Raw genomic sequence first — 26,759 nt, 5'->3', positions numbered from 1 at the left:
TCTTTATTTCTTACGGAGACAGAAGCCCATGTATCCAACATACGTTGCCAAGAGCTCACAGAAAAATCCTTTGCACAGTCCAGGCCTTTTAACTCCCAAACGACCGATCTGCAGTTCACACTTGGTAGCTTTTTGTCCGTCACAAGGGCCAGATGGCAACTCTACCCGCTTTTATCCCGTGGAGTGTGGTTCAGTGACTCAGAAATCTCTGGGCCTGCCACACCTCTTCCTTTACTGCGCATGCTTATCTTTTCGTCGCTGCCTCGGGTCAATCCACGATTGATCTTCAGTAGCTGGAACCTGAGGCGTTGCCAGGGAGGAGGAGGGTCCGAGAAAGGGAGGCCTTGTCAGCTCCTCTTCCTGGCCTGCAGCTGGAACCTGGGGCGGTGCCAGAGAGGAGGGTCCTGGAGAGGGAGGCCTTATCGGCTCCTCCCCATCACTCTCAGAGTCATCCTCCTCCATGAGGACAGGCGCGGGGGCCGGAGTTACAACAGGCAACTTTGTCTTCTTCGTCTACGTCTTCCATTTATTTTTGTGACTTCTGAACTTTTGCCAAGAAAGGCCTTTGGCAGTTTGCCTAATTGGACCAAGTTTTGCAATAGGACTGAGGAATTTATGTTGGGAGGAATTTGCTTTAATTTGAGTTGAACTACACTGGGAATGAAGTAATTCTCAGCTGTTCGAATAAAGTTTGTTTGTTTTTTCACGGACTGAGTTTCCTACTATCTACTTGGGCCTGGGTCACAAGACAACGGGGATGCTGCAACAGTCGTAAGTATGAAAAACAGTCATAGTTCTTTTTTTCAATTCCATTGTAACTTCAGTGACTAAATGAATGGTTGTACCTATACTGTATCTATGCTGTTGGAAAATGTAAAGTGTATTGAGGAATTCTAAAGACGAACTTATGATTTATAGAAAAGATAACACAAAAGTCTTGTACAAATAGTCCTTGACTTATAACCATTCATTTAGTGATCAAAGTTATAACAGCACTGAAAAAAGTGAGCTACGACAGTTTTTCAGTTACAACCTTTTCAGCAGCCCCATGATCACGTGATCCAAATTCAGATGCTTGGCAGCTGGTTCATATTTATGACCATTGCTGTGTCCCCAGGTCAAGTGATCCCCTTTTGCGACCTTCTGACAAGCAAAGTCAGTGGGGAAGCCAGATTCTCTTAACAACTGGGTTACTAACTTATCAACTGCAGTGACTCATTTAACAACTGAGGCAAGAAAGGTACATGGGGTAAAATTCACTTAAGAAATGTCTCACTTAATAACAGAAATTTTGGGCTCAATTGTGGTCATAAGTTGAAGACTACCTGCACTTCAACACAGCTCTCTTTTTGAAAATTGGATCCAAGGATGAATATATCCTTCCCCAAGCTCTAGGCAGAAAATGGGAAGTACAATATTACATATCTGAAGAATAAAAGTTGAAGTAAGATTTCACTAATATAGGTCGCAACAGGTTTTTTCTGGGATGATAAAAAAACCTGAGTCACTATGGACCTGTAAACTGTGCTGCATATCCTGGATTAGATAACTGAAAGAATCAATCTTTGAAGCATGTAACTATGTTTGTGTGAATTAAGAGTACTGGGTGCTATATTATTTTCCTCCTCGGTTGTGATGTGTTGGTAGCTACTTCTCGAGCCCTCCTGCTCGCTGTGCTCTTTTCAAGAGAGGAAAAACGGAGGGTACTTGAACAAAAGGGGCGCCAGCAGGCTAGTTGGAAATAAAGAAATTCGATCGGGCCGCTATAGAAGCGCGGCTTGCGTTTGCTTCAGAATCAAAGTCCCTCCGAGCTGGAATGCGGTTTCTCTTTAGTGTCCCTGAAACCACTTCCAACTCAAAGAGCCTGTACTTGTCGACAGATATATGAGTCCAACTTTTTACCGCTTACTGTATACCTCTAGGACCCTTGTTTCTGTCCTTCCTTCGCTTGTTCCCGCCAACTCCTCGAGTGCAATAAACTCTGTTCCTCTTCACCTGTTTCCTAACCACAAAGCCGCTTCGCGCGCACTCCCCACCTTCGCAGAGTTAACTCCTCACTATCTACAGCACGGAGGCTTTCAGGGCAATTTTTCTTTTAAGCGCCGGCTGCCAAGCTTCTGAATTAAAACGATGGCCTCGAATGAGGTCAACGGCAGGCATTTTTCGCCAGCGGAGGCAGGGAAATAAATGCCCGCGACTGTTGCCACAGCAATCGGTGGATTCAGAGCAGCGTTGCCAGCGGCGACAACACACATAATACGGGTTGGAATATAGCTTTTTTTACGGGATCCCTCGCCCAAGCACCACCGCATTGCCTTTGCCCGAAAAATGGCTTATTTACAGCATATATGAATAGTTAGATCCGGACAATCCTATTCCCTTCCCAAGCTACTTCTGCAGGCGCCCCGCCGAAGAGTTTTAAAGAGTAGCTCCGGTTACAAACCCTTTTTCACCAAAAAAAAAAAAAACAGTCGACCGCGCCGAACTTCAAGCTGAACAATCTTGGTTACCGAGCTGCCTTTAGCTGCGCGTTTCTGAATGACACGCAAGGAATGCTCTGCCTGCCCTCTTCCCAGCGGCCAAGCGCGTCTCTTTCTTTCTCGCGGGCTCTAGTTTGGGTGGCCGAGCAATAGTCGGGCGGGGTGGAGAAGGGCGGGGGAAAGAAAGCTCTTATTTTGGCAACTTAGCCGGGTGGCTGGAAAGAGCGAATACCTCCGATGTCATTCCCTGGCAAGGGCCGCTCATATTAAAACTTAAGTAGAGAGGTACTATGGTTGTAGTCAGTGTTAGTGGATGGCTGGTTTCCCTTCACAACACCGCTTCCTAGGCCCGCAGGTGATCCCTTCCTTTGCTTACAGGTAAATTCCTCTGCATTCCTCCTCTTTCCCTCCGTCCCACCCCGCCCTGTTCGTCTCGCAGCGGTGCCATTCATCTTTTAGGAGCTGTACTTCCAGGGAAAGCCCAGCGTGCCTATGACGGGGGTGGGTGGGGGACTGATACTTGAAAGGAGCACAGGTGGTGGGTTGCTTGTACGGGCTGGGAAGGTTTGACTGAGGCGCCCCAGTGTAAGTAGCCCAGCAGCTTTTGCGAACCTGACCCGCGTGGGTGGTAGTTTAAGGCTCACACGCGGGTTATCTGGCTCTGGGAACTGAGGAGCGCGGTCTAGGCTAGGCGCCGAAGATTGACTTGCAAGAAGCACGTTAGTCGTTGCAGAAGGTCGTGACCGAATCTTTGCATTTCAGAATAAGTTACACAAGACGTTCGTCGTCCAAGTTTGGAAAGTTGGTGTCTCTTGTAAAGGGCTTAGTAGATTTCCAACCGAAGGGAAGGGAGGTGGATTTTGTGTTGGGTTTTTTTACGAACTTCGTGTGAAACTATTGTAGCAGCGGACTTTTATTTTAATAGAGGAAGGTGAATATTAAAATATGCAAGCTGTTCGCGCTCACTTGAAGCGGATTCACGCGTTCTTAGGCTCCCTTTCCTAGAAGGTTTTGGGTTGCACGAGTTAGTTAAAGTGCGTTTTGTTTCGTGGTGAAACTTAGAAATACAAGATTAGAATTCTTAACCGCTCGAGAAGTACATTTATCGCGCGTTATACGAAAAGTCGAAATGAAGAGCTGCTTTAATCATACGTTTAAAAAAAGCCGAATAATTTGATCTGTCTGAGGAATGCATGACCTCATGGAACCTAGTTTAGGCTCTTCCTATGAAAGGAAGGCAATATACGGTCCTGGATGCAGATATAGTAGCAAAACAGCTGATACGAAATTCTGTTGAGAAAAAATAGAGGGATTGGAGGGATTTTAAGTGGGAAGGGAAGGAATAGCCACATTTTATTTTATTTACTTCTTGCCGAAGTTTCTTTGCGTTTTTTTTAGAAGTACTGTAGTTTGCTTCCATATAGATACATTGAGAAATTTGCCACACAGCTGAATGTTTGAACTATTTTTTTTGTTCAAATAAACCGAATATTTTTAAGAACTTCATATAGAATTCATTTACAGTTTATAATAGCAATAACCCAACTACAGTGTGGGATTTATGTATGGAAAAAAATGTCTTGACATGCACATGTGGTAGCAATCATGATATATCCACATACTCAATGAACACAGTAACTAAACTTACTTCACTTATAGCCAGATTTCTTGCTAACCATATCTGTAAATGTTCTATTCTTTTAATCCTAATTGAAGCAAAATGCTGCTTGTCTAGACTCTAGGCAAAACAATGAAAATAATTTCCTTCATGAACTTTATCTTTGTACTTTATTTTAGTTAAGAATCTGCCTCATACAGTTTCTCATTAGTTTCAAAAATATTGTAAAAGCTGGTCAGAAAATTGAGTTATATAGTTTGGCAGATCTTTGGTACTAAGATCTGGTTAGAATTATATTATACAATACTATATTTTCCATTATAAGGAATTTGAGCATAGTCCAGAGGGGGGAAAACATCATCATCCTATTGATCTTGGGATTCATAACAGAGTTTGTTTACTTGGAACTCAAATTTTGTTTGGTTGGTAGAAGCTTAGCAGTATAAGCAAGGAACATGCCTTTGTCATAAAGTATTGGTACTGCATAATTTTTTATTTGAATACATTGTTTTAAGCACTGATAGAATTCAATATCTACTTATGATAGATCATTTTTATTTACTGTAGAAAGGCTTTACATGGATGAAAATGAGTGAATTGTATCTTTAAATCATAATTAGAGCTAAAATTTGCAAAGATAGTTACTGCTTTCCAGTGATTTCAGAAAAAGAGTTTAATATAGGTTTAATTGCCATTTAGTTCGCAGGAGGGGGTGGGGGTTGCAATGAAAGCCATTATAAAAATAAATTGCATATTCTACATATGGAGATGGGTGCATATTAAAATATCTTCTGTACATTGAAAACTTTTAAGTGCCTATGAGTATTCCTAGAATTATTTCAGCATGTTTATGAGAAAACTGTTCAAATTATTATTGGGGAGGGGGGGCAAACTTCAAAGATGCTCTAGGTACAAAACATCTTGTTCCTGAGAAAAATGGATAATGTTAGCATTTGTCCATTGATTCCCTTCTAATTTGATTGTCTATATAATCTTGTTGCATGCCCATTTATTTCTGTTCTTATTTGTATTGTTTTCCTAAAGGGATTATCTTCATCAAGACAGCTACTCTTTGCTGAGGCAGGGATTCTGTCCTAACTAGGATCCCTGCCAAGGAAGCCCACAAAATTTATCAACTCATTCTTTCCAACCACCAACCCAAAGTCTATTTTCACCTTCTAAAACGCAGGACAATTGTGAAAGCTTCCCCATGAGTGTCAGTAATCTCCCATCTGTGTCCTCTATGTACCAACCCAGCATGTTTAATTATGAGCGTCCAAAACACTTTATCCAGTCTCAAAATACATATCAAGGGAAGCCACAGCCTCCGGGATCAGAGACCTCTGCTACACTTCCGAGCAGGCAAAAGTCTTCCATTTTAATCCAGCCTTCTAATCCTAATGAGAAGAAATTTACTTCCTCTTCATCGCTGAGCTCGCCAATCTCACTCTCTTCACCTTCATATAGCGCTTCATTTCCCGTAACACCCGCATCTGTACAGTCTCCTGCTAGCTCATCATCTGGGCCGAGAATTTCATCCATGCATAACCAGTCCCCTGCAGCATTCCTTTGTTCTGTGTTGCCCTCTCACTTTGATTATAATAATAGCCAAGGTCCTTCCTCGGTGGACTCAAAGTAAGTATGCTCTTTCCCTTGCTTTGAACTGTGTGTAGGTGCATTCATGAAAACCTGAGTGCTATGTTCCTGTTGTGAGTGAGCTATGCTGCATGTAAGTGTTGAAGGCAGAGATGGGAATTAGAAGGGGAAACTCAGGAATGGAAACTATAACCGCTGTTAATTGTGCAGGGTCTGTTTTGTTCCAAATGCCAACTTTTTGCAAAATGTATAGATGTTTCCAAAGTTTTATGTAAGCAGTGGTGGCTGAAATATAAAAGTAAAGGCAGAATACCCATCCTATTTAAACAAGCCCTGAAAATGAAATCTAATTCTGGAAAATTATGCACTAGTCTAGTTGACATAATAAAAACGAAATCTATTAAGGATTGATTTCAAGAAAAGATTAACAGATTTGAGACCAGTGATTATTTAATTTTATTTCAGTTCATTTAATTATTATTGGTTTATCCCGTTTTTATCATGGGATTTTGTCTTGGGTATAACACATAGCTTTAGCACAATTCCATCAAATAATTTAAGGATTCTTATTTGGGAGTAAACATTATTTGCTGTGAGAGGTTTTATATGTGTCACTACACGTATTTGTGCAGTGCCAAATCAGTCACGTTTTAGCTTAGTATGTTGTGGAAATCCAGCTCATGTATCATGTTAATACAGAAAATTAAGTTGAGTAAACCATGATTACGGGAACGATGACTATGCTTGTTGTGCAAATGCTGCCACTGCTTTGTTGGGTATGTTCACTAGTGCAGCTTTTTCAAATATGATGAGTTGGCTTACAGTTGCTACTGTCATCTTTAGCTATTCCGGCTAAGATGAACTGTGATCAACACATCTGACAGAAACAGTTTTCAGTACTGTTTAATAATTTGACTTTTAGTCTTTTCCTTAGAGCATTTCCTTCTTTAGTTCTATTTATCTAGGCACTAAGCAACTGATCTAGAGCAAATGGCATAGTTGGGTACAATCCAGCCCTGAATGGAAAATACATCTGATATCAGTGAAGGCTACATCCTATCTCTTCTACATTATACTTTTGCCACTGTATAATGAACCCTGAAAAAAACCCTGAAAAAAATGAAAAATAAAAATTGTTTCTTCTTTTTTAGAATTTATAAATGTTTAAAAAGCTTTCTTGAAAAAGAAGCTAAGTAACTATTTTATTGGTATAGTTTTTTGAAAATAAATGACAGCTCCCTGATGTCTAATAGAACACAAAATATTTGGATGTTACCCACCCACAAATCTTTATGCATACAAAGAAAGCAACATCCTCATTCTGTATAAAAATCTGAAGGCATTAAGGTTCTAGAGAAAGAGGAATGGTTCCTAGTATTGGCAGGATCGATAAAGTAAACTAGGGAATAGCAGTCCCACCTATAATTCTTAGAAAATTTGCATACCGGGATTCTATATTTCTGAACTACAAATTAAAGTTGTTTTTCAAAAAAAGTTCCATTATACAATTATTAAACATTGCATTCAACACCTGTGACACAAAAATAAAAATATTTTCTAAATAAAAGTGTCATGTTTCCATTTAATTTTTAAAAAGTCATCTTGTGAGGAAAGAAATCCTAATTAATCTAGAAGGTCAAATCATGATCTTACCTGGAATTAAGCCCCATGACAATAAGTTATATAACTTGATACAGGAATTGATAATAAGTAAACAAGACATCACAATAGATTTAACATTACAAAATAACGAACAAATATGGATTGTATTATCAAGTTGCTGTTAATAATTTGTTAATAAATTTGCTTTTATGCACCTATACTGTATCATTAACAATTGTTAATGATACACCATAATGGTACATAAAAACATATTAATTGTTAAGAAATGAACTAAAATTGCTAGCTTCATTAAGGCTTAATAAGAATATACATTATGTAATGCTTAATTTTTGTATATAAACTAGAATTGAATAAATGATGAAGATTTGAGAGCACAGTTTCTCCCCTGATCTTCATTGTTTGAAAAGGTTAGAATAAAGTGGAGAGATTCTGCTTCTAGTAGCAAACATCACTATTAAGGCATTCTGGGAGTAGTTCAGAGCAAAGTAAGCCTTGTAGGCAGCTGCTCTCCTGACTAAATTTCTTCACCCACTTCAGTAGAATAGACTTTAAGGGGGAAAGGAAACTTTTATTATTTAACAGCAAGAATTATTGTGTAAACAAATCTCTGAGTTTGGTTTTTTTTTTCTTAAATAATTGTTCTTGGTCCTCAAAAGCAGAAAAATGATTGAACATTAGTAATTTCCAACAAAATACCACGCTATGTTTCTCATATTTTGTATTTTATAGCCTCAGTTGAAACATCCCCCCCAAAAAATATGATCAGTTAAGATTTTTACAGCTTAATCATTATGTATGTTTCTCCTTTTCTAGGGCCTTTTTTTTTAAAAAAATGCAGCATCTAGCAGACTCCATACTCATGGCATTAATGGGTTTCTCCTTACATATTAGCTACAATATAAACTTACAATAAGAGTTTTCAATAGTTTGTCTTTTATACTCAGCTCTATTTAATGATTACAAGATCACCCTTCTTTTCCTTTAATTAGCAGTCATTCAAAGCCTATGTACAGCCCGCAAACTGATAGCCTTAAACAAGTACCAAAGGCTTCCGACAAAGAGATACAAGGAACGAAAGACGCCCTCATTCAAGACTTGGAAAGGAAACTGCGATGTAAAGATAACCTTCTGCATAACGGGAACCAAGTAAGAAAATGTATAGAGAATACATATAAAAGGGAGGCTAGGAAACTATCCCTTAAGATTAATTACTCTGAATTTTTTTCCTTACTTCCCTATACTGATTCATTAAGCTAAAACCCATTTCTGAAATATATGCATTTACAAGACATCTGTATGTTGATGTAACTACTTACCTGTTCAGGGCCTCACAAGATGACCACTAATTAAACAGTATGATTAATATTGTATATACTGAATTTAATATTGGAATAACTCTGGATCTCTGTATTTCAGAGACTATTGAGCTTTGGCAGCATTAGAACGTAAGTTCTCATTCATGCACCTTGACCTGAATTATTTCTTGGCTCACCAATACTTACATCTTGATCAAATGCCGCTTACGGATAATAGGTCTGGGATTGATATTTGGACATTATCCAAGAGGAAAAACTGATCCAAGAAATCAGTTCCAACTTGTGATAAGAATGAGTCCCTTCTTATGGATGCCAATATTTTCTTTCACAATTGGCTGATGCCAATTGTGGACAATTAATTACAAATAACATAGGAGTAAAACTGAAAAGCATCACCATGTATTGTATGCCTACTATTTCCCCTTTATTATGACCACAATAATTTAGATATGTGTTCTGACATCATTACCTTATTTTCCAGGGGAGCCACCAAGGGAGTAGGTGAGAAAAACAACAGGAAATTGAATTAGATTCTAGAGTAGGAGAAAATGGCAGCAACTCTATGCTTTTTATAATTCATGTTACTCTTATCCATCTAGTGCTATTGCACTCAGTCTATCATATTTTTGAAACTACATTAATCGTCTCATTAGTGAAACTACAACAGATTTGTATTACATTAAGGTTTCCCTTCATGCGTTATCAAAACTAAATCTAGGCCAAGTGAATTTACTGTTTTTTTACATAAGTGTAGATATCAGAAGTTAATGTAATATTTTATTCATTCATTAGGTAACAATTATCAATTTAGATGAGGCATTTTCCTACCCTCAATGAATTGTGTTTTGTTTTAGTACTATATTAAGCAAATGTTTGCTTAACCATGGTTTATTTAATTACAACAGGCTGGGTTCACTCAACAAACTAATCCTTAAACTATAAACAGTAACTAGGATCATTTTACATACTGACCAAAATAAAGCGAAGTGTGTAGTTGAATCTTGCCCCATCCGAGCTGCTATGCAAATATCCTACCACTACCCCTCACTGCAGACAGAAGGAAAATCCTTGCAGTATCAGTACCCCATTCACCCCAAATCATATTTTCGTGTTGTGTGCATATTGGAAATAATTTTTTAGTTCCTGAGGGAGAGGGAGGGAGGTTGAAAATCTATTAAGCCCTTTGGAGTTTGAGATAAACCTGAAGTCTGGAAAGTGGGGTAAACCAAGCACTGTCACAATTGTATGTTTAAATAGGATGCAGCTGAACTGAAAATAATTTGGTTTAGCTGCTAAATGCAGAAAACATATGAAAATACTCTTGGTACATAAAGTCACATGGGTATTTGTGTGGTATCCTTTTAACAACATGCAACTATTTTTAAATAACTAAAAGACCACTTTTAGTGTTTGTTTTAATAAGGAGGTCTAGTGCAAATGCATGGGACCATATAAGTTTGCTTGTGAAATGGGATCCAAAATAGAGGAGGAGTTTCTCAAAATATACAAGTAGTTTATTACTGCTTCCATGGGTAGAAGAATGAAAGTTATCAATAAGATATCCATACCGTATGATTTTTTTTTTCACAGAAAAACATGCAGTATTCTTAATCATAGTGTGGCAATAAGTTCCACTGAGTGAGGTGAGCATCCAGCATGTCACCGAGGTGTGATACTTTAGCTACAGTAGGGGATTACAGTCTCTCTTCAGAGCAGATATATATATATATAATTTCTTTTAATGATGTGGCTGGTATTGTGCTAAAAAGGAGAAGTTGAGGCAAAACAGAATTATGCAGTATCATTATTTATTACCTTCTGTATATTTAATAATTTTGTCCATGTTGTATTAACAATTAGCTAAAAAAAAAGCCCTGGTGGATTATGTGCCTACTTCCTAAAGAAGATCTCAACCACCATAGCAGAACCACTTAGCATAATCTATGAAATATCTTTCAGAACCAGAGCCTTACCAAATTTACGGTCACTAGCCACAGTCATCCCTATCTTCAAAAAGGATGACCCCAGCCTAGTTGATAATTACATACCAATCTCATTATGTTGTGTCACCTGCAAAGTCATGGAATCAGTCATAAACCAATCCATTACCCTCTACTTAGAGACTAACAACATACTCTCTAACAAGCAATTTGGCTTTAGGAAAAAAAGTTGTCCTGCAATCGGCAACTATTACACTGCAAAACATATGAAAATACTCTTGGTACATAAAGTCACATGGGTATTTGTGTGGTATCCTTTTAACAACATGCAACTATTTTTAAATAACTAAAAGACCACTTTTAGTGTTTGTTTTAATAAGGAGGTCTAGTGCAAATGCATGGGACCATATAAGTTTGCTTGTGAAATGGGATCCAAAATAGAGGAGGAGTTTCTCAAAATATACAAGTAGTTTATTACTGCTTCCATGGGTAGAAGAATGAAAGTTATCAATAAGATATCCATACCGTATGATTTTTTTTTTCACAGAAAAACATGCAGTATTCTTAATCATAGTGTGGCAATAAGTTCCACTGAGTGAGGTGAGCATCCAGCATGTCACCGAGGTGTGATACTTTAGCTACAGTAGGGGATTACAGTCTCTCTTCAGAGCAGATATATATATATATAATTTCTTTTAATGATGTGGCTGGTATTGTGCTAAAAAGGAGAAGTTGAGGCAAAACAGAATTATGCAGTATCATTATTTATTACCTTCTGTATATTTAATAATTTTGTCCATGTTGTATTAACAATTAGCTAAAAAAAAAGCCCTGGTGGATTATGTGCCTACTTCCTAAAGAAGATCTCAACCACCATAGCAGAACCACTTAGCATAATCTATGAAATATCTTTCAGAACCAGAGCCTTACCAAATTTACGGTCACTAGCCACAGTCATCCCTATCTTCAAAAAGGATGACCCCAGCCTAGTTGATAATTACATACCAATCTCATTATGTTGTGTCACCTGCAAAGTCATGGAATCAGTCATAAACCAATCCATTACCCTCTACTTAGAGACTAACAACATACTCTCTAACAAGCAATTTGGCTTTAGGAAAAAAAGTTGTCCTGCAATCGGCAACTATTACATTGCAAAAGCATATGGACTTCAAAACTTGACCTGGGTAAATCAATAGATGTAATTTATATAGACTTCTGTAAAGCCTTCGATTCAGTGGGTACACGACAAGCTACTTCTAAAAATAAAATCTTATGGCATTTCCTGATTCCTGCATAAGTGGATAGCTGCGTTCCTATCAAACAGGCAGCAAGTAGTCAAAATAGGGAACGCCTTATCTAACCCTGCACCTGTTAACAGTGGTGTCCCCCAAGGCAGTGTTTTAGGACCCATAGTCTTTATACTTTATATAAATGACCTTTGCGATCATATTATAAGCAACTGTGTTCCCTTTGCGGATAATGTTAAATTATTCAACACCACTGATAATGCTGCTACTCCACAAAAAGACCTTGACTATGTGTCAGAATGGTCAATAGAATAGAATAAAATAGAATAGAATAGAATTTTTATTGGCCAAGTGTGATTGGACACACAGGGAATTTGTCTTGGTGCATATGCTCTCAGTGTACATAAAAAAAAAACAATTGACAACTCCAAATCTCAACCAACAAATGCTCTGTCTTACACATTGGCAAAAAAAATCAGAACACAAAATACAAGCTGGACGGATACGACCTAACAGACAACCCTCACTGTGTCAAAGACCTTAGAGTACTCATCTCAAAAGATCTAAGTGCAAGAGCTCACTGTAATAGCATTGCTAAAAAAGCATTAAGAGTTGTTAACCTAATCTTGCGTAGCTTCTTCTCCAGTAATATTGAACTGCAGACTAGGGCATACAAAACTTTTGCCAGACCAATTCTTGAATACAATTCATCTGTCTGGAACCTGCACTGCATATCGGACATTCAATAAAATCAAACAAGTCCAGAGATATTTCACAAGAAGAGTCCTCCACTCCTCTGCTCGCAACAAAATAACTTTATCCACCAGACTCAAAATATTGGGCTTAGACAACTTAGAACTTCGTTGTCTTTGTTCTGACCTAAGCATACTAGATAAAATGATTTGCTAAAATGTGTTACCAGCCAATGAATACTTCAGCTTCAACCAAAACAATACAAGAGCACACAATAGATACAAACTCATGGTAAATCGATCCAAACTAGACTGCAAAAAATATGACTTCAGTAACAGAGTTGTCAACGCCTGGAATGCACTACCTGACTCAGTGGGGTTTCTTCCCCAAACCCCCAAAACTTTAAACTTAGACTGTCTACTGTAGACCTCACCCCATTCCTAAGAGGTCTGTAAAGGGCGTGCATAAGCGCACCAGTATGCCTACCGTCCCTGTCCTAATGTTTTCTCCATATCCTTTTCATGTATTTATAATTATGTTTACACCTGTATCTGTCATAAAATACATGTTTGACGAAATAAATGAATTACCATTTGCTACCTACTTTTAGAAGAAATCTGGATGCCATAACTACTTGATGCGGGGAAGGAGGAGCAAGAAAGGAGGAGTCCACTCCTGCTTTTTATACATATTTTTTTGTTAAAATGTTTAAACCAGCTAACACAAGCTGGTAGGAAGTAAGAAAGAAAAAAAGAAAAGGAAAAAACAATGCAAGCTGGCATCCTTCAAGGGGCATCATATATTACTTTTCTTGGAGGAATAATAGGACTGCATTCAAATAGCCTTAAACTTTCTTAATCCAGAGAGAAGCATAGAAGCAACCTAGAACTAAGGAGAAACATTCTAACAGTGAGAACAATTAACCAGTGGAACATCTTGCCTGAAGAAGTTGTGGGTGCTCCATCCTGGAGGCTTTTAAGAAGAGACTGGACAGGCATTTGTCTGAAATGGTATAGGTTGTCTGCTTGAGCAGGGGGTTGGACTAGAAGACTTCCAAGGTCCCTTCCAACTTTATTCTGATTGATTGATTGATTGATTGATCTATTGATCGATTGAATTGTAATGGTAGAGCTAGCTTGGAAGTAGCTATGGAGCCTACTTCAAGAATTTGATCTTTTTTAAGTAGTTATTTATAATAACGTCGTGGCAGCAAAGGATCCTGTTGATTGGCTCACAAAACACAAAGCTCTCCCCTCAAGTCACCTATAGGGTATCCGATGAAAACTTCCTGTACATGTTCTTCCTTTTAGATGTTGTTCTTTTCCCATTGTGTTGCTTTATGAAGATTTTAGCTTCTACTCAGAGAACTCCCATAGTAAAAGTATGCTGTTTTCACATCTCACATCTGCTAACAATAGTGATTAAAACAGTTGTTTGTCCTGCTCTTATCAAAGAAGAGTAATTCCCAGGTAATCTTAAGAGTGAGCTGAGTTATACTGAATGGAAATTCGAGCATTCACTGATTTTCTTTAATGTTCACGTTCACATTTCCTTTTCCTAAGCGTTTAAGCTACGAAGAAAGAATGGCTCGCAGGTTACTTGGACCAGAGAATGCTGCATCTGTGTTTGTATCACAAAATGAACAAAATGCACAGGACGGACAAGTAAGTCTTACTTAATATTTTCCCTATTCACCCAAAAGCTGAACTGAACTCCAAACTCTTCCCCATAATCATACGAAGGTAGCAGAAGTTTTCCTGAATGCAGTACAGGTAGTCCTCAACTTACAACCACAACGGAGCCCAAAATTTCCATTGCCAAGCAAGACGGTTGTTAAGCAACGACCTTTTTTGCCACAGCTGTTAAGCGAATCGCTGTGATTGTTAAGAGAATGATGTGGTGGTTCAGTGAATCTGGCTTCTTTCCCCACTGATTTTGCTTATCAGAAGCTAGCTGGGAAGGTTACAGGTGATCACCCCAGGACAGTGCAACAGTCATAAATACATGCCAGTTGCCAAGCGCCGAAATTTTGATCATGCGGTTGTGGAAATGCTGCAATGGTTGTGTGAAAAATGGTGTTAAGTAACCTTTTTCATTGCTGTTGTAACTTCGAACAGTCACTAAATGAATCTTTGTAAGTCAAGGACTACCTTTATTTGAAACATAGCAAGCTATTGAATGTGGAATGGGAAGACAGTGGCTCATTTCACAGAGTATGCTACATCATCGTTCGTTGAACAAGTCATGGCCAAGTTCACCCATAATGCAATTTACACTATTTACAAACCACAATGCCTAAATTCATATATTGTGCTAAATTAAAATGAAACAAAAACACATTAACCTAATGTATAAACTTAAATTCTGGCTCACCCAAAACATGGATGGAGGTAGGATTTGTCTGCAAGTTGTCTGAGGAATAGAATGATAGGAGAAAGAAGCCATTAATTTTACTGATCCTGAATTGTTTCATTAGAGCTTATTGTTACTTATGCACAAAACTTCCCACACATAAACTGTTCCATGCGTGGAACTGCGTGAAATGTGTTTTGTTTAGATTATGAATTCAAAATGTTTATTCCAGATACTTAAGTTGTGGGGTTGGAAGAATGAGAGGGAAGGCAAAGTCATCGGTGGCTGAAGGAAAGTGGATTCTTTCAAGTGCAATATATCTCCCTCCCCTTTCTCCCCCATCTCACCACGTTCGTGTCTCCACCTGCTCTTAGCTGCCGCATGTCCATCACCCTTAGATTCAAGGGCAGGCAGGCAGGTTGGAAATACTGGACTTGAATTTGGGGTTAGCAAAAAGCTATAAGGAGGGAGGAGGAAAAAAAGACTGAAAGAAGATCAAGTGGCCTGCATAGAGGCCATGGCAGAAGGAGGGAGGGGAGAGGCATATGATAGCTTTGCCCTTTTTATCCTCTTTTGATGCTTTCAAGTCAATCTTGATTCCTGGCCATTACCAGGAAAAATCCCTGCAATTTTCTTGGCAAGATTTTGGAAGAGGATAGAGCTGAGTGACTGGCCCAAGGTCAGCTAGCTGGCTGACTGATTAGCCTGAGATGGGACTAGAATTCCTGGTTTCTAGCCTAGTGCCCTAACTATTACACTAAACTTTCTCTCTCTCCTTATTCAAGTGCGAATGAAACAATTGCTTTGATATTTTAATATTCAGAGTACCTCACAAAAATTAAAATATAATCATATAAATTATTGGTAGTTTGTTTTACTATTATTTAATTGTCCCTGTCTAGTTTCTTTAATTTTGTCCATGCTCAGAGTAGGCAAACAGAACACAGAAATTGAGGGATTTACAGGAACCTGCAAGTCTTCATAGTAACATGTTTTTTTTTCATCATTATACAATTACTTCAGTTACCTTATTGATACCCATTCAAAGAGGCAAATGTGAGGTAAATAGGGAGAGAACGGAGAGCAAAAGGACACGGAGTCACAGTCGGGCTCAGGATGCTTAAGGCTGAGTTTGGGAGCATCCAAGCAGTCACAGGGACTGAGCATGTCCTACATAAATCAGAATGATGCTTTTTCATACAAATAGAGAGAAAAGCTGAGTGGGGGGCATGCAATTTGCCCCATGAAATTGAAATGAGGTGGTTAGGTTTCAGATTCATAACATTTGTCTCATTAATTTATATAGCAAATCCGAAGGCAATGTAGTAAGGAAAAGAAATTGATCAGGAAAAGGAAAACAAAATACTGAGGTAAAATTTTAGTTCTAGTAATTCCTTTGCCCATGTGTTGCTTCTGCAGGTTTTTCAGCCTCTGGATTATTTCATGTTGACTACTTAATAGTTGGTGGTAGTTATATATGTATTTACAAAGTAGAGATCATAGCCAATTGAAGGGCAAAGCATATGCTACAATTCATACGAAAGTCTTGAAGAAGTTAATCTGGTGTATTTCTCCACTGCAAAAATCAGCATTCCAAAATACAGTCAGCAGATGTGTAAAATTTGTCACAGAGTTTATATCATATGAAGGGTATGCACTACCTACGTTTTACTATTCTTGTTTATCACTAAAATGGTAAGAATATTACTGTACCTAAGTAATACTTTGAATTTCTTCAAAGTTTGCTTCACAAACAGAATATTAAAATAGTAAGTTGGTGAAGATATTATTTTAAGCTAAAAAGGTTTTTTTTTAAGGTTATGTAGCCACTTCATGTTGTGTAAGTTTTTATCAAAGCTCAGGTAACTGATCTAACAAGGAAAATATTTTCCAATTTAAGATGTGTTAATTGCTATTGGAACCCTTTTGTGAGCATGTACAACTCTATGCTCTTGCCAATATTCTATTAAAATGACTCGGCTGCTATTCCTGCACTCTTGAAGGACAGTATGTCCCTAGGTCTTATTTTTAGTGACTTAATAACCTCTCTTTTCTAACAAAGACTCTGTGTTTCCCAAAATACTGGACACTATGACAAAAAACTATATCATTCTATAGGTACATGTTTTCCTGAGAAGGACAAGTAGCCCACTGTTCTGTCTTAAAAATAGCTGGGGGAAGCTCACAAGTGCCACATGAACACACTGAAACCCTCCTACCATAGTCACAAGAATTAACAACTGAGGTTCTTAATGTGTTAATGTTGAAAGTGAAGTGCTGATACTGAAGATTGTAATCCTATATTCTATTAAAAAAGTGCCTGTGATTACATTATTAGTTACCTGGCAAGTTTAAGTACCTGAAGATCTGCAATTTTATGTCCTTTTTGCAGAATTCTGTTACCATAATGTAATGATAATTTACGTCTTTTTGTTTTCAACAGCAGAACTCGGAAAGTGTACGGCTGCAAGTTCCTCAACAGCACGTAAGGTATTGGCTCTTGGTATGTTTTGATACGACATTCTAGCCAAGCAACATTTTGTATGAAACATTAGTTCTGCTATACTGAACACTAGGCTGAACAGTGAATGAATTACAAAAAAAGCTGAATGTATCAAAAAGGTTTGGCCACCATTAGATTATGCACCTTAAAATGCAGGCCTAACAGTTGTCATTCAAATCATTTGGATATTTAGAAGATGACAAATTCTTACAATAAATTATATTTGATTTGACTTATGGGAAAACTATTAGGGCAGTGTAATACCATAAGCCTAGGAGCTTCCATCTGTGAAATAGGCACAAATTCTGAGAGTTTTCTTAGTGGAGGGGAACCCAGAAATATAATTTTATTCTGAGAAGGTGATAATTTAGCTGCCATGCAATGAAACTAACCTTGCAGGCTGGGTGGCTTAAGGTATGTGAGAAAGGAAGCTTATTTAGAAATCATTTTATTGCCTATTTCATTTGTAATGTAGGAATAGGCCATCTTCAAGGGGAGAAAAAAATGATCAAGGCGCAATTCAGGAGAAATTTTTTCAACCACGCTTCTTACAAGTGCCTGAAGATGTAACAGTTGAAGAAGGAAGATTCTGTAGGCTTGATTTTAAGGTAATAAATGCATTCTTTCAAGTGTTTTTAAGACATAATTAATACTGGAATTTTTTTAAATTTTTTTGTTAAATTAAAATTTTGAGAATCCAGAACTCTCTTTCAAGCAGGATTAAAATAGCTGGGTCTTAAAAGGTCACATTTGGAACATGACTATCCTGTATTTTTCCCAGGCATCTGATACTAAGAAAGCAGATTAAGCTTCTCTCCATTCTCCCTGAAACTGTATAATCTCTCTTTAAAGCCACTGACCCTCAGATCTTCTGATACTAGATTCCATAGGTTAATTATAGAATTTTAGTAGGAGCGATTTAGGATAATGGCCAAAAGCTTTCCAGAGCAGGTTAATCATCCATTGTCACAAGCATTTTTTTAATTGTAGCTGTACAACTCTTGAATCAGAATATCATCTTGTGAATAGAGTTTAGTTGTAATGTTGTGGTTAGAAGCCACATACATTGGAGACTTGGAAGTGGTGTCCACAGCAATAATCACTGGCTTCATGATGATGGTTTGTGGCTGGATGTGTAGAGCCCTACCTTTTTTTACATGCATGCAGTATATGAAACAAAGATTAAAAAGATGTTTTGCAGGTGACCAAAAGGCTTATACCCACCATTTTGAAGTTAGTGACTTTCACTGCATATGACCCTTAGATTAGAGTAGTATTCTGCCAATATTCTTTTCCTTTGCTTTTCTATATACAGTAGCCTTGTTTGCTAGTGGATAAGAAATGTGAAAGGATCTCCAGCCTACAGACAAAAATAACAGGGCAATTTGTGTGACAAGAGATATTCTGGCCTAGTCTCGTACGCTTACACATTGTTCCTTTTGTCCTAATTTTAGGCCATACAGATAATTTCATATAGGTAGTACTATATTTACATTTCACTATATTACACAATAGACCACTTCTTCTATATACTGTATATAAAAAATTAACCATTCTGTGTTTTTCTGCTGCTTTGTCCATTTTTTACTTAAGCACTAAAAGTTCAAATCAGCAAATTTTAAATTTTAAAGAATTTAAAATTTTAAAGACTTTCAGTTACTTTGCCTAATTTCATCCATTTGGACTAAAACCTATCCATTTAATTGTGTTCCTCTTTTTTTTTTGTAGTCATACCCTGCCTATGTTAAAGCTGCTTCGTGTAATTACCACATTGGTGCAAATGCAAAATAGATGTTTATAACACACAATTTTGGTATGTTGGAGCACCATGATCTTGTCCAATTTCCAAAACACTGTAGTTTGTCATATATGCCTGTTATATGCCACGTCCTAAACAGAAGTGTTTCCAACAGTGTAGAATTTATTTATTTATGTATTTACTTATAATATAAACAAGAAATAACGGGATGCTTCCATGTAGATTTGCCCTTGGACATTAAACTTTCCCTCAATTCCTCTCTTTCCCCTTGTAGGTCAGTGGGCTACCAATCCCAGATGTGGCATGGTACCTAAATGGAAGACTTATCCACCCAGATGATTTTCATAAAATGATAGTATCAGAAAAAGGCTTCCACTCATTCATTTTCGAAGTAGTTCGGGTCTATGATGCAGGAACATGGGAGTGTGTGGCTTATAACCGTGCTGGAGAAGCTTCCTTTTCATTGAAACTAGATGTTATTGGTATGAGAAGGCTTTGTATGCTTGGAAATGGTTTTTCCTTCAACAGATGTAATATATCATTATATACTGTATAGATTAGTAGTATTATTATTGTACACAACTGTGTGAAAGTATAGCTGCCAGTTCTTTAGCTGGAGTTGGTGTTCATATGCATGGGGATCTTCCCAACCTATCAGTGTAGTGTATGTGCAGTTAATTGGCAGATGGAATTTTTTATCAATGCGTAGATTTTCTAAGTGCCATCCAAGACTTTTTGGAATGGCAACCAGTGTGCCAATAACCATACTGTTGTTGCTACTTGTTTTTTTTTCCCTTTCCATTATATCTTTCAATTATATATGAACTGGTTAAGCTACAACAGTTGATTTTATTTTCAATAATTTTACTGAGGATTGTATTAAGCAAATATGTTATAGTAAAAGTATAATATAGTACAGAAATACATTATTTCTATTTTTTTATAACAAAAAGTACAGAGGAAAAAAATGACTCCTTTCATCCCAAGCAAGTATAATCAACATTAACCACTTATCATAGTCTCTTAAAATACAACCACTTATTCATTCGATACCTGACCCCATTTACTATAAACCCATCTCTAAATCTTCAGCTCTCCTTATTAATCAGCAATAATCCAATAAGAAATAACAAGTAAAGTATTTATTTCTCCATTTCCATTTAAATAAATAGCCCTTAGTCTCACTCTTCAAATAGTCAAAGTCCAGTCCCAAATAAAAAGTAATTAAACATTACCAAAAGTAACCAACATCCAATCCCAATTTTTAAAAAAAAAATATAGACGTCACCAGGAATAGTAACCCATTATTTATATTATCAAAAATAACAAGAGATGTTATTATCACAAATAACTATTATCATCCAATCGCCATCAAACCATTAGGCACCACCTAATGGTGCCTAATAGAAATAGAAATCCCTTATTTAACCGTGATCACATAACACAATTTTGTATTTTTTCTTTCAGGATTGTTCAGTCCCTCAAAGAAAATTATAATAATTTTTTTTCTCAGTCTCTTTGTCTCTGCTCTGAAAATTTTTGTCATCTTTGTTAGAGGTCTTTTGTAATCCAGTATAGTACTTCCAATAAATCTTGAGTAATACAACAACATAATCTACAACACTTTTTTGATTTATTACTTGAAAACTTTTGTTTGTTTTTAAATCATCATCCAGTTCCATTAGGATGAAATTTTCATTTCTTGTGGGTTGCAATTTTTGAATCCACCTTAAAGTCTATTTTAGTTTTATTTCAATAGGGCTTGTTTTTCTTCAATAGCACCTTTTTAAATAACTCCAAAACCCTTTGCACCCAAACATCAAACATTTCTTATAAACCAAACTAGCCATCTGGTGCCCTCTAGTGTCCAACCTTCAAAGTAATCTTATCAACTCAAAATATAAAGAGAATTTTCTCACAAGAGAGGGTCTTTTCAATTAACTTCAGTCTTTATTTCAAATCCATCTGACCCCCTTAATCTATTTAAAAGTTTATGAGATCAATGCTACAGTCACCCATTTGCGGTGTATTCCAAGAAATTTTTACAAAACTTTAAACAAGAAACTATTTCTTTCTAAACTGATTGAAGAACTTACCCAGCGAATGTGTGGTTTCAAAGATTTTTCAATATAACAAACAATTTTTAAAAATAACACCGCAGAGTGATTAAAAAGACAAGATTTGGTTGAGCCTTGTGTACATGAAAAGACAGCTCTGAGCTTGATGGAATCCCAATCCCACAACTCCCAGCTGATTATGAGACCACAAAAACATCAATTTCTGCTGTCTACTCACAAAGAATCAGCTGTCTCGAGTACATAATGGGGTAATCTCAAAATCTCTCCTTGATCCAGAGATTATTTTCGGCAGTCCAGATCCAGCGTCCAATTGCTTTTATGGCCATAATGTCTGCTGCAATCTACAGAACGTCAGTTCACCATTCCTCACCAGAAATGTCTCATTTAGCTACTCAATTGGGACTAACAATTAGGTCATTAAGTAAAGCCCTTGCTAAGTGAAGCCACAAGTGTGTTTGATCTTAATTCTGTTTTCTTTTACCGTATATATATATACGAAGTTCATACGTGCAAGTAGTCGTAAAGTTATTTTATCATAGTTGTGACTGCAAACGGTCACTAAACGAGGACTACCTATCTGATCTAATACAGAGAATGGAGGGCTATCTATCAGATGTAAGTTCTAAAGGTGGAGGATTCTAGCCCTTGTGATGTTGCTTCATCATCTATTTCAGCTGGATTTGCTAAAAATGGAAGATTTGCAATGTGTGAAAGATTCTCTATTCCTGCTCCGTTCTTAGTGATGATGTAAGCATCATTGCAATGTATGCTAGAAGCATAGCCAACATTGACATAAATCTGATATGCGGTCTAGATTCTCCTGAGATAACTTGGCTCTGAGGCTACCATACACAGTGAGCCATTTATTCAACTTTAGAAGAGAGTCAGTTAATTTACAGGGTTTTTTAAAAAACTGGTATTCGCTTTTACTGTTTTATGAATATATGTGGTTTGTTTTCAATTTTGTTTCTTAAAAAGAGTCTGACTCCTTATGTTTCTTTATTAAAATCTCTAGCAAAAGAACATCGGAAAGCACCAACTTTCATTTCTAAAGCACAAAGCACAAAAGTTTATGAGGGGGATTCAGCTAGACTCGAGTGCCAAGTGTCTGCTATCCCCCCACCACAAATATACTGGAAAAGAAATAATGAAATGGTACAGTTCAATACAGACAGAATCAGGTAAGGACATTTCTGCTGGGTTTGCATTTTAGCTGATTAGAAGTAAAGATAAGTTCCCTGTGGCAGAGTTTAGTTAAAGGACTACATATGTTACTGTCATTAGGGGACAACTAATAAGCATTTCCATGCTTTGTACTGTCTTCCCATCCAGCACTCTATAGTCAACATGTATGATTGATCTTGCTTCTCTTCCAAGAGTGATGCAGTCAGTGTTTAGAAAGCATAGCTTATTAAAATTAAGAACTTTTAAAATGAAAATTAGAACTAAGTTCCTCTATTTTACTGTTTTTTCTTAAATTGTAACTGCCCAGTCATTTGGAGTCAGACAGCCTGTAAATTTAATAAAATTAATCATCTGTTAGCTTCTTCCTGTCTTATTTTATTATGGGGAATGGCAACAGCAGTGATGATAATAGAATTTTGCTACTTGGTTGATTTATCTTGCAAAAAGATCTGGGGAAGCATATTTACTTCGTGCACAGTAGTGAGGATAGAGAAGAGGAATTTGTTCAGAGATCATGCAATTGCAGAATATTGGAAATAGCTGAATTTGGGGTGAAGGTAGATCTGAGGTCTGATTTATATGATAGGACACTATAGAGCAGTGTCCTTGGGCTGCAGTCAGTGATAAAAAACATGTATTGGGTAATGAAACATTAAAAAATGTTTAACAAGAATTTGATAAACGTATTAAAATCTAATTAAGTGCAACTCTTTAGTCCAGTCTGGCTAAGGTAATTTTGTTTTTCCTCCATTTTGTAGCATGTTTCATGACGCTTCTGGCAAGGTTTGCTTGCTGATCCACGATGTAACTAAGAAAGATGCTGGTTGGTACACAGTATCTGCAGTCAATGAGGCAGGAGTGGCAACATGTCATGCCAGATTGGATGTGGCTAGTAAGTATATTTTCTCTGCTGATTGAATATACCTTTCCTTATACCTAGCAAATGCATCCTTTCAGCTACATATTCCCTGGCTAAATTACATGAAAGTCTGCAAATCATATATTTCGTATTATCTTCAGTGGGTTAGAAGAATAAAGGTGATATAGTAGAATCGGGTAGTACCATGTCATACTATATTTCCATGTCAGAAGCACCAAAGCACTTCCGTGTTAATGAGCCCACCAAAGTAGTACCTATTTTTGTACTTACATTTGCATACTTTCAAACTGCTAGGTTAGCAGGAGCTGGAGCAAATGACGGGAGCTCACCCTGTCACACAGCAGCACTCAGGCTTCGAATGCAGGTTTGCAAATTGTCAACCCAGTGTCCTAATCACGTGAGCCTCCATGCTCCTAACACCATGGTAAAACTCATTCAAACTGTGTGTATTAACATACCATCTTAATGCTGTAGCCTCTTGTAGTTCCTTTCCTCTGCAAGACAATTTGAACGGTCTCTCTTCATTTTGTTTTTCAGCACACACATACAAGCCACTTCCAAATCCAAAGCCTCTGAAGGTTCGGCCAACTTTTAGCAAGTATTTGGCACTTAATGGGAAAGGTGTGAATGTGAAGCGGGCTTTTTTTCCTGATGAAGGAGAATATCAGCGTATGGCAGAACAGTCCGGACTTTTTGAGAGTGATGAACTTTAATAACAGAAAGAAAGAAAGAAAATATATTTTGCCCCTGCAACAGACTAAAAAAGCAGTGCATAGATTCAGTTAAAATGGCAGTAGCACTGTTTAGCAAACATGCTTAATATATTTTTATTTATGACTTAACTCCTGTTATTCCTGCTGCTTTGAATTTGATCAATTTTTACTAATGCGTGTGCTGTTGCAGAAGGAAATAGCAAATGTTTGTACTTTTGAGTTTAAAGGCCAAGAAACCGGGCCTAGTTCAAGCAAGAAAGTTTGAATGCATCTAGTTTCAGTCACAAGGTTTTTATTTTTACTGCTTCATTAATACCACTTCCAATGTAAACATTTCTGCTGATTAATAAATATAAATTTGGGTGTTTTTAATGAAAGTTTTATGTTCAGAGAAAATACCGTAGTTTTAAATAGAGTATTTGCAATTGGTTTTATTTGGATTACAGATATAATGAACACAGTTCAATAGCATTATGGACATAATGAAGATCCTTAAAAAACTGATTAGGTTTGGGTTACACTATTTTTTTTAAAAATCCACACATTGTCTTTGAATATTTATAAAATGAAGAAGGTTCCTCTTTTAAAGGTACTCCTTATTTCCAGAATACAAAATAGAATTTTATCATGATCCCAGAAGGTCTGTTAAAAATATCAACAATTCTGTAGTACCATTATCATCAAAATTGTGTTGTGTTTTAAATTAAGATCTAGATTTTTCTAGAGGCAATTTCTTCTATTTATTTTATTGGGGTTTTCTGAATTGGGCTTCCCCAGAGCTTTTCTATGCACAAATATGTTTTAATTCTGCTCAGAAGAACCCATTAAATAACCAATGATGTATCTTAAGGCAGCATAGCAAACAAAGGTCTCTTGGGGAAATTCTTGCAATAGGAATGCTAAAAATTCTACTTAAATGTTTAATTTGGGGGTCAAGAGGTTCTTACTGTAATTAGAGAGCTTTCAGCTAGAGCTCCTTTTATCTGTAGTGGATTCCTATGCCAAGTCATAACATTTACAAGAAATGTTAAAATCCTGTTAATGAAGAGGAGACAGCACAAGAGTGAATTAGTTCCTTGCTTTGTGGTCCTATAGAAAAAAAACTACACTGAAATGGACTGAACAAATTAAAAAACTAGGCTGTGACAGTAATTCCAAAGTAATGTAAAGAATCCTAAAAAGACATTTAAGGGGGAAAACTTGTTATTGATCATGCATCTGTATCATCTAATCTAGTTTTGGAATAAGGAACAGGAGCCACATTACAAACGGCAAACTCTTGTAAAAATATTGAGCTGAAAAATCAGGCAGCTAATATAGGTGACAGCCAAGAGTTCATATCCTTACCTGCCATTTCCTGATGCAGTCCACCTTATGGCAGGTAACCCTTAACTCAGGAAACAAAGCTACAAACTGCTTTTCTAATGAAAAAAGATCCTGCCCCCACTTCACAAGCCCAGCACTTCAAGTGAACATTTATAACTAGTTTTCTGGGTGATCCATCGATTACAGAAACGATCGAAATATTTTTAAATGCAAATGCTATGCTGCAGAAAAACAAAGAACGCTATATATTCGGCAAGAAAGTTTTTCGTTCAGCTATAAAACCCGCTGGCTGTATAGTACAGTTCTGTCATTCTCGCGACCCCCAGCTATTGGTATAATTATGATTTATTCCATTAACCTAATTCGTATTTTTGCGCAACGACGTGGAGAAAGCCTCTAAACTAAATTACAGCCACTAAAGCAGCCGACGTGATCTCTGCTTGAAAAGCTAAACCGATCTAAATGGGCCGAGTTTCAGAAGAAAGACTCGAACCGAACTCCTACAAGATGTTTTGCGGAACGAGTTTCTATTTTTGCAGAACTCCCAAACTTCCTGGCCCACTAAAAGTTGGCTTCTTGGTGCAAGAGGCGATCCCGCGTTGCGCGCAAGGGAAGGCGAGGGCGGCTTTCGCGCAAGAAGCATCTGCGCTTCGCCCTGATAGAGTGGACGGTGTGTTCGTTATTCCGAGGCGGAGGGCGGAGACGAGTGGTCGCGGCGGGGAAGAGCGGCGGCGCAGCCTTCCTTGCCAGCCCCGCCATGGCTATGAGCCAGGCAGGATCCACGCTGGATCAACGAGGCATGTTCGGTGGGTCGGTTTCCCGGGAGGGGAAGAGAGCGCCTGGGCGGGAATCGGCCCGGCCAATCCTGCCTGGGGTGCTCCGCCTGTGCTTGGCCTTTTCTCTGTAGTAAAGAGCGGCGGTCCTTTCCTCGGGCTTTCCCCGCGAGCTTCACCTTTGCTTTGGGCACGCGGAGGAGGGAATCGTAGAAGGGGGGTTGCCGTAGTTATACTCACAAATAATAGGTGTTCATTTCGAGAACTCAGACGGGGGAACGTTAGAAGTGAACCGATGGTTTGTCTGCATAGCCCTGCCAATGACCACGATGGGTCTTTAACGGTGTATTTTACTGCATCCGAGAAAGGAAGATTGTTCTCCTTGTTAAATGCTGTAGTTTAGTTGTTGCTGCTGAATAGGTGGAATAACTTAAGAGCCTGCGACGTTTACACAAGTTTCTCAGGAAAGACCCTGGTGTTTTGGGGTTTCCTGATCCCGAGGATTTTCAAATGAAAATGCCGTTTCCCACTATAAGTGACAACGAACAAGACATAAGGGTGCGATACCTTTGCATGCATCCAGTCTACAGAGATTACTATCCACAGTTGTACAACGCAGTCAACATCAAATCTGATTTCATTTTACTAAATTGTGTGACCCCGTTTGTAAGAAT

At 37.6% G+C, this 26,759-nt stretch overlaps 1 protein-coding gene across 8 annotated transcripts in view; it reads left to right on the top strand.

The window, feature by feature from the left end:
• The window catches only part of MYOT (myotilin), a 62,238-nt gene extending 37,885 nt beyond the window's left edge, over nucleotides 1-24,353 (top strand). For 4 of the 8 annotated variants that reach the window (XM_058166715.1, XM_058166711.1, XM_058166713.1 and 1 more), the window contains 8 exons: nucleotides 8,307-8,463; nucleotides 14,079-14,180; nucleotides 17,312-17,358; nucleotides 17,847-17,979; nucleotides 19,405-19,612; nucleotides 22,224-22,389; nucleotides 23,152-23,285; nucleotides 23,811-24,353. In XM_058166715.1, the coding sequence (XP_058022698.1) occupies nucleotides 8,307-8,463; nucleotides 14,079-14,180; nucleotides 17,312-17,358; nucleotides 17,847-17,979; nucleotides 19,405-19,612; nucleotides 22,224-22,389; nucleotides 23,152-23,285; nucleotides 23,811-23,986 (1,123 nt within the window). In that variant the 3' untranslated portion in view covers nucleotides 23,987-24,353. Of the gene's footprint in view, nucleotides 1-2,700; nucleotides 2,859-5,142; nucleotides 5,734-5,755; nucleotides 5,828-8,306; nucleotides 8,464-14,078; nucleotides 14,181-17,311; nucleotides 17,359-17,846; nucleotides 17,980-19,404; nucleotides 19,613-22,223; nucleotides 22,390-23,151; nucleotides 23,286-23,810 lie in introns of those variants that run through there. The other 4 variants (XM_058166716.1, XM_058166718.1, XM_058166719.1 and 1 more) reach the window with 4 other exon arrangements.
• The last annotated feature ends 2,406 nt before the right edge of the window (nucleotides 24,354-26,759 follow it).

The sequence above is a fragment of the Ahaetulla prasina genome, chromosome 2, assembly GCF_028640845.1.
Source record: "Ahaetulla prasina isolate Xishuangbanna chromosome 2, ASM2864084v1, whole genome shotgun sequence".
Lineage (NCBI taxonomy): Eukaryota > Metazoa > Chordata > Lepidosauria > Squamata > Colubridae > Ahaetulla > Ahaetulla prasina.
Note: the sequence above shows the minus strand (reverse complement) of the source record. Positions and strands in the feature narration are given on the sequence as shown.